The sequence below is a fragment of the Spinacia oleracea genome, chromosome 3 (assembly GCF_020520425.1).
Source record: "Spinacia oleracea cultivar Varoflay chromosome 3, BTI_SOV_V1, whole genome shotgun sequence".
Taxonomy (NCBI): Eukaryota; Viridiplantae; Streptophyta; class Magnoliopsida; order Caryophyllales; family Amaranthaceae; genus Spinacia; species Spinacia oleracea.
Window position 1 is genome coordinate 13,529,358 of NC_079489.1, and position 8,425 is coordinate 13,537,782.

The 8,425-nt window shown below is 37.2% G+C and overlaps 2 protein-coding genes across 2 annotated transcripts; both read left to right on the top strand.

The window, feature by feature from the left end:
• Positions 1 to 1,807: 1,807 nt before the first annotated feature.
• On the top strand, positions 1,808 to 5,783 carry LOC130469488 (uncharacterized). Its single transcript, XM_056838829.1, has 4 exons — positions 1,808 to 1,932; positions 2,012 to 2,220; positions 2,328 to 4,773; positions 4,895 to 5,783. The coding sequence occupies exons 3-4, from the start codon at positions 2,858 to 2,860 to the stop codon at positions 5,781 to 5,783; spliced, it is 2,805 nt and encodes a 934-aa protein (XP_056694807.1). The 5' UTR covers positions 1,808 to 1,932; positions 2,012 to 2,220; positions 2,328 to 2,857.
• LOC130469487 (jacalin-related lectin 3-like) lies at positions 2,014 to 2,549 on the top strand. The gene is made up of 2 exons (XM_056838828.1): positions 2,014 to 2,220; positions 2,328 to 2,549. The coding sequence occupies exons 1-2, from the start codon at positions 2,014 to 2,016 to the stop codon at positions 2,547 to 2,549; spliced, it is 429 nt and encodes a 142-aa protein (XP_056694806.1).
• Positions 5,784 to 8,425: the final 2,642 nt, after the last annotated feature.

Below are 8,425 nucleotides of genomic sequence, written 5' to 3' on the forward strand. Positions count from 1 at the left end.
TATTCAAACATAAAAAATTTGAAAAACAATACAATATAGTGTTTCTTGCGTTAACTTGAGATTTTACTTATCATCTCACAATATCTCTAAATTCCCAATCACATCAACATAGTTAGACCCACATCTTAAGATTCGTCTAGTTATTCTCATACTGTTTATCATTTTCAATCATAAACTTATTCGACAATTACTCATAACCATAGCCCAAGTATTTCTCCAAATGTAATTTTTGCCAAATCATAATTTGTGCCACAAGGTGAAACTCAATATACATATATATTGACAACTCATTGTGAAACTCATTGGAACAACATTGCCAAAGTCATTATCTTGCTTCATATTATTCTCATAACATAATTCAATTGCATAATACATATTCATAATTCAATGCGAAAACATAAAATTCAAATCTCAGCATAATAGTTTTAGTATTTGGGGAAAGTGAACACAAACAGAGAGGGGTCACCACGACCAACTGTCTTTATACGGTGGGGTTCGTCGCCCTCAGGTTTACCATATGCTTGCAAGACTTTCACGACGCGTTCAAGGGCACCACACCCAGATATAATTCAGCACCACGCTCTGAGCACCACACTCGATACAATTGTTGTTCATCACTGATGAATGTGAGCACCACACAACACATACACAACTACTCTCCCCTACATAAGTACTTTATTACCAATTATAGTTACGTTCTTATATTTCATTTCCAATCCTTCAATCATTTATTATTTCTAACTCAATATAATTTAACTTAGTTTCTTACTCAGACAATTCTTTAAACTAATTCTTTAGTTTCTTACACATTCTTAATTACAAGAATATCTCACAGTTTTATATTTTCACTTTGTTTTATAAGATGGAATTCGAAAATTTAGAAATAATTTAAGCACAACAAAAATTTAAACCATAAACATAAATAAATTAATTATATTTAGTAAGAAAAAAAAATCGGAATGTTGGCCCCCGGGCAAGCCCAACTGTTTAGTAGGCGGATACGGACAAGAAGTCAATCCCGCTAAAAAAAAATTTGGTTTTCTATTCTAGGTCTGTTGGAAAAAAGAGTTTAAGTCTGCCCCGCATTTCCGCAACTCGTCCAACCCCCAAATGATCACCTCTGCCTTTGATCAAAACAGAAGAGGCCTTTTTATTCTTTTTTTTGATGGAATTCAAACAGAGCGATTTCCTTCAATAATGCTAGAAGATTCGTAATCTCTAATTACGCTACTTTTTAACTTATTTCCCACTCTACCGTCCACGTAAGCAAGAAATCCGGACTAATTTTTTTTTATAAATTCTACAATAAACCACTATCTAAAACAGTAGTTTAAAGGGGTAAATTAAACCGCTATCTGAAATAGCGGCTTATGTATTTAATGAACCTGAATTTCAGGTAGCGGTTAACATAACACAACAAAATCAAATCAGAAGAAGTTAGAGAGCCTCTTACAAAACCGCACAGTTTTGTTTTAAAGCAAACCGCCATTTGAATTCGTGGTTTATACCATTGAACCGTCAATTCAAATGGTGGTTTGTATTAAAACAAAACCGCCATTTCAATTAGCGATTCTAAGCTCAACCGGGAAAAAAAATTACTTTTCTTTCTTCCATGTTGACGTGGATGGTATGGAGGAAAATACGTTAGAAAGTGACGTATTTTGGGAATTACTGAAACTTTAAGCAATATTGAAGGATTTTTTTTTTTTTTTTTTTCTTCTGTTGCTTGTGTCTCCTACGTAGAGTACTCCCTATTTAACTCCGTATTTTTTATTGGGAGGGGTGATTCTTTCTATAAATAACGGGATTCAGATTAGCCATTGTTCTCATAATCTCATAGAGTCATAGTTCCTCAAAACTTGGTTTAATTCTCTCCAAAAAAAGGTTTAATTACTCAACTGTTTTTGTGTTCATTTTGGTTCAAGGCTGCAGGTTAGTTAGTACATTAATTAGTCTTTTCATGGCATTATTATTTGGGTGCAAAGGAAATCTTATTGTATTGTTATGTTAGGTATGGCGGCATCACTCATAAAAATAGGACCAGCTGGTCGAACTTCAAACAATGTCTGGGATGATAGTGGGCGTACAAAAATTACTGCCATATATTTGTCATATAGTTACTACGGTATAAGATCGCTGCAGTTTCAATACGATGAAGCTGGAATTTCAGTGATCTCCCCAAATTGCTTTGGGTCGCATAGTGGACCAAAATTTACAACGGTTTTCTCCTATTTAGAACTTTTATTAACTTGTTTATTTCGAACTAATTAATTAAACTGTCAGAGCTTGCTTTAATTTAATTTGCAAATTGCATTGATGATGAACAGGTTGCATTCGAAACTAACGAGTACGTCACGGGAATAAGTGGTATCTACCACAATTCTGATGGGTTAACTTCACTCTCAATTCAAACCAACCGAAGAACTTTAGGACCTTTTGGAAACTCAACGGAACATTGGTTTACTACCAGATTTAGCTATCAGTTTGGTCCAACCAACCGATTTGGTGGATTTTATGGCAGCTTCTTATTGGGATATTATGTGTTGTAAATATTATTTATATTTAATAGGTTGACTTACTCAAGGAGTGGGGTTTTGTAACAAACATTTTTTACCAGAATACATAAAAGAGAACTTTCTCTCTCTTAACACTTTTCTTCTCTCTTTACCCAGAACTGATGAATGGTGATTTGATGATTTGAGAATCATCAAGATTTGATGATTTCTTATGGTATCAGAGCAAAAGGATTTTGAATTCATCTAATTCTTCCGCAATTTTGTTAATCTGATTCGCGATTTCGCAAATTTTCCCCAAATTTTTTGGAATTAATTTTCAATCGATTTTTTTAGGGATTAAAATGTCCGAAAGTGCTACAGAAAACAGTTCTTCTTCTCTTAATTCTGCGATCAATTACAATGATCCATACTTCTTATCTTCTTCTGATAATTCTAATTCTCAGCTTGGACAAATCATCTTCAATGGGGATAATTACCTCAACTGGAGTCGGAGTGTTCGTCTTGCACTCGGAGCGAAGAACAAGCTTGCTTTTGTTGACGGAACTCTGACGCGTCCTTCTGCTGATTCCTCTAATCTTCAAAAATGGGTCCGCAACGATTATATGGTCACTGGTTGGATCCTCTGCTCTATGGAGAAAAACATTGCTGAGTGCTTCATCTTCAATCATTCTGCTCGGGATCTTTGGCTTGAAATACAGGAGAGGTATGGCCATTCCAATGCTCCACAATTGTATGAAATTCATAAGAATTTAATGTCAATCGAACAAAATGATGACTCAATTGCTGTGTACTATGGAAAACTCAAGCAAGTTTGGGATAAATTGCAAATTATAGAACCTTTTCCAGATTGTACTTGTGGTGCTATGTCAAAATGCAGCTGTGGATTATTGAGAAAGATTCTAGAGGCAGATCAATTGCGAAAATTAATTCAATTAATTACTGGTCTCAATAAGGACTATGATCAAGCTAAGATAAATTTGTTAAGTATGGATCCTCTGCCTTCTGTTAATAGAGCCTATCATTTACTTCAACAAATTGAGAAGCAAGGTGCTCTAAATTTGAGTTCTCATTCTTCGGAAATGAGCGCACTGTTATCTGTTCACAACAATCAGTATAACAGACCTCCATCTGGTTCTGCTGGCCAGAGGAGAGACTACAGAGATTCCTCTAAGAAGCAGAAGTTTGATAGATTTTGTGACCATTGCAAGATGAAAGGTCATACAAAGGATGTATGTTTCAAGATCGTCGGCTATCCCGAGTGGTATAAAGGTAGCAAGGGTCAGGGTACTCAAGGGAATAGGTCTCACAATTCTCAAAGGTTTGCTGGTTCTGTCGAGGAAAAGGAAAATTATTCTGCTGGTATTCTCGGAAGCTCGCCTTTGGATTTCGAAATTGGTTCTGGTTCTAATGTTAACAATGTTGTTGGTACAACTGCTACAATCAATCCTCAGGTGTTCTCAGCACTATACAAGGAGTTTGTGAAGATAATGCAGTCAACTCAAGTTGCTCCCTCGACTGAGTCATTCAATTCTGCGGTGAACTTTGCAGGTACTTTATCTGCTACACAAACTTCTGGTTCTTTATTAACTGCTAGTCAGCATGTCTGGATTGTCGATACAGGAGCAAGTGATCATATGGCTTTTTTGTTGGATATGTTTGCTAACACACACATGCTTAAACAACCTATAAAAATTGCGTTACCTGATGGAACATACAAACTGGTTGATACAGTTGGAACCATTTCATTGACTCCTGAAATCACTCTTTACAATGTCTTCTATGTTCCTTCTTTCAAACACAACTTATTATCCGTTGGCAGACTACTAGATCAAAACAATCTTATTGCCAAGTTTGAGAAAAATTCTTGCTGTTTCCAGGACCTTACAACTAGTAATGTCAAGGCAGTTGCAATGAGGCATGGCGGTCTTTATAGGTTTCTTAGGGAAGTTCCTTCTTCCTTTCTCGTTCAAAATAAACCTGTTACTGTTGAATCCTATGTTTCACAAGCTTCTGTACATACTTGTTCTCTTGATATAATTCATGCTAGGCTAGGCCATGCATCTTTGAGCAAATTACAACATTTGCCTTTCTATTCAACCATCAATAAAACTGTCGATTTTCATTGTGAAGCATGTGTGTTAGCAAAACATCATAAATTGCCATTTACTATTTCAACATCTATTGCTTCTGCTTGTTTTGATCTGGTCCACATTGATTTATGGGGCCCTTATGAGACTCCTACATTGTCTGGGGCAAGGTATTTTCTGACTATTGTAGACGATCATTCTAGAACCACGTGGACTCACTTAGTTCATAACAAGACTCAGGTTCCTCATATCATTTCTGCTTTTCTTGAGTATGTTGAGACTCAATTTCAGCAAGGTTAAGGTGATTAGAAGTGACAATGGTACTGAGATAGTTCAAGAATTCTGTGGGGTTTTGTTTTCTTCAAAAGGAATTATTCATCAGAAGACCTTGGTTGGTGTTCCTCAGCAAAATGGACGAGTTGAACGGAAACATCGACATCTTCTTGAGACTGCCAGGGCTCTTCGGTTATTTGCTAATCTTCCTGTAAGGTTTTGGGGTGAGTGTTTGCTTACATCCACATATCTAATAAACTTGATGCCCAGTTCAGTCTTATCTTGGAAAACTCCCTATGAGGTTCTATTGAAAAAGCTTCCTGATTATGAGAATCTGAGAATTGTTGGCTGTCTTTGTTATGCTGCTGTAAAATCCCATGATAAGCTTGCACCTAGAGCTAGGAAATGTATCTTCCTAGGATATCCTTATGCTCAAAAGGGTTATAAACTCTATGATCTGATTTCTCACAAGATTATTTTGAGTAGGGATGTTGTCTTCAAGGAGAATATTTTTCCGTTTCACCAAACAAAAGCTGTTTCAGAACCTACTCAATTACCTTTGGTTAATCCCGCTTTGTGTCCTGAAAATGAACTAGTTGATGATTCCCCTATCAACATTCCTCCTTTTCCTTCCCAACACATTTCTTCTCCTTCATCTTCTTCTGGTCAACAGCTTACTCAATCTTATACAGAACAACAGAATTCTGATTTCTCTTTCTCTTCTGAATCTCCTTCCCATTCTCCTTCTCAAACTCCTACTAAAATTTCTCTTCCTTTGACTTCTTCTATTCCCGAACAGAGAAAATCTTCTCGATCTATTCAACTTCCAAAGAAATTTTCAGATTATATTCTTTCAAACACACATAAACCCCAAGCGCATTACACATCTTTTCCGCTTTGGCGTTAAGTGTTCTTATGGAACCAAATCTCTCTTTTCTTAGTGAAGACTATAAGGCCAGTTTGGCAAATGTTCTCTCTGTTCATGAACCTAGTTCTTATAATCAAGCTATGCAAGATACTCAATGGGTTGATGCTATGGATAATGAATTGGAAGCTTTGGAGAAAAATGGAACATGGGAATTAACTACTTTACCCGAAGGCAAAACTGCTATTGGTAGTAAGTGGGTTTATAAGGCAAAATTTTATTCCAGTGGTGACCTTGAAAGGTGTAAGGCCAGGGTTCTTGCTAGAGGCGACAAGCAAATTAAGGGGAAGGATTTCAAACATACTTTCAGCCCCGTAGCAAAGTTTACTACAGTTAGAGTTCTCATCGCTCTAGCTGCTGCAAAAGGATGGTGTCTTCACCAACTTGACATAAACAATGCGTTTTTGCATGGTTATGTTGAAGAGGAGATCTATATGCATCCTCCCAAGGGTTATACTAAGGCCAAACCTGGACAAGTTTGCAGATTGATTCGTTCTCTCTATGGTCTTAGACAAGCTGCTAGACAATGGAATCTGGAGTTAAGCAAGCATCTTTTGTCTATTGGTTACGTTCAGTCCAAACAAGACTATTCTCTCTTCATCAAAACTGATGTCACGGGCAGTTTTACAGCCGTAGTTGCTTATGTAGATGATCTTTTGGTCACTGGTAATAACGATTCAGAGGTCATGGCTTTAAAGAAGTCCTTGCACACTGCTTTCACAATCAAGGACCTTGGTCCCTTAAAATATTTCCTTGGAATTGAAGTCTCCAGAAATGAATCTGGTATTCTTCTCAACCAACGAAAGTATATTTTAGATCTTCTTCGTGATACCGGGATGGAGGATTGCAAACCTGCTCTTTTCCCATTACCTCGAAACTTGAATCTAAGTACTCAAAATGGTCCACCCTTGGAAGATCCTGAGATTTACAGGCGGTTGATTGGAAAACTCCTTTATCTTAATATGACTAGACCCGATATTTCATTTGCCGTACAACAATTAAGTCAATTCTTGCAAGCCCCTGCTCAAACGCATTTATCTGCTGCTTTACATGTTCTGAAGTATTTGAGAGGCACCATCAACTTAGGAATTTTTTACTCAGCCTCTAATGATCTTGCTTTGACAGCCTATTGTGATGCAGACTGGGGATCTTGCCCTTTTTCTGCTAAATCCTTAACTGGATATGCTATTTTCCTTGGTGATTCTTTGATTTCTTGGAAGACCAAGAAACAGAAGACCACATCCAAGAGTACTTGTGAAGCAGAGTACAGGAGCATGAGTTACACAACTAGTGAACTGATTTGGTTAGAAGGTTTGTTTGCAGATTTACATGTTAAGATCCCTCAACCTATTGATTTATTCTGTGACAATATTGCTGCGAAATATCTTGCTGAAAACCAAGTTTTTCAGGAGCGTACAAAACACTTGAAGATCGATTGCCACTTCGTACGAGATTATGTGGTTTCAGGTTTCATCAAAATTCTTCATGTTCGTTCTGCTTTGCAGCTAGCAGATATTCTAACCAAGGCTCTTGGTTCTGATCACCATCATTTCCTTAGCTCCAAGCTTGGCCTTGTGTGTCAACCACCAAGTCCAACTTGAGGGGGGAATATTGGGATATTATGTGTTGTAAATATTATTTATATTTAATAGGTTGACTTACTCAAGGAGTGGGGTTTTGTAACAAACATTTTTTACCAGAATACATAAAAGAGAACTTTCTCTCTCTTAACACTTTTCTTCTCTCTTTACCCAGAACTGATGAATGGTGATTTGATGATTTGAGAATCATCAAGATTTGATGATTTCTTACTTCTCATCTGGCGGAGGCCTTTCTTCCATAGGAGTTTATGTGAATCCCGTCCCGCCTCCTCGTCAAGCAAGAAGCATTATAAATTTCGAAAATGATAAAGGTCGTAACATGCGACTTTTAAGTCGTGTCACAATGATGACATGACATGTTTATGTGTCATGGTTTAAATTGAAAATTAAAATATTTTACTTATATAACATATTATATATGTTACAAAAAAATGTAGGAAAATCTTAATATTCTAATTTGTTTCCTTCTTTATATCGACGACCTTATTTACAAATTTTCATAGTAAAAATATTGAATTGATAGTTAAAATATTCCGCTGACGCATAACCTACATGACGCATATATGTACCAATTAAACTACGACACGTAAGATTGCGACAACTAAATATTGTCGCAACTTGCGACATTTATCATCACCCTAGAGCTGTCAAAACGGTTACTCGAGTCGGGTCCGGGTTTGGTCATCTCGGGTCACGGGTCATGATCTGGTCGGGTCGTGCCGGGTCATTTTATCACCGGATGCAGGCCGGGTTCAGGTCGGGTTCGGTCAGGTTGAAAATTTGTCGGGTCGTGTCGGGTTATTTTTCCATTTCGGTATAGGTCGGGTTCGGTTCGGGTTCGGGTCGGGTCTTTTCCTAGTCGGGTACAATTACCGGGTCTTAACGAGTCGGGTCAAGTTCAGATCGGATAATTATCGGGTCGGTTAAAATTCAGGTCAGGTTCACCATCGGACATGGGTTAAGACCGAGTACGATAGCTATCAGGTCTAGTCAAGTTTTAACCTTATAATTAACTTTTATAAA

What these genes read in the sequence shown, in the direction of transcription:
- LOC130469487 (XM_056838828.1), top strand. Translation starts at nt 2,014, where the DNA reads ATGGCGGCATCACTCATAAAAATAGGACCAGCTGGTCGAACTTCAAAC. An exon ending in GTGGACCAAAATTTACAACG is followed by an intron (nt 2,221 to 2,327) that starts GTTTTCTCCTAT and finishes GATGATGAACAG; the next exon opens with GTTGCATTCGAAACTAACGA.
- LOC130469488 (XM_056838829.1), top strand. Translation starts at nt 2,858, where the DNA reads ATGTCCGAAAGTGCTACAGAAAACAGTTCTTCTTCTCTTAATTCTGCG. An exon ending in CCTACATTGTCTGGGGCAAG is followed by an intron (nt 4,774 to 4,894) that starts GTATTTTCTGAC and finishes ACTCAATTTCAG; the next exon opens with CAAGGTTAAGGTGATTAGAA.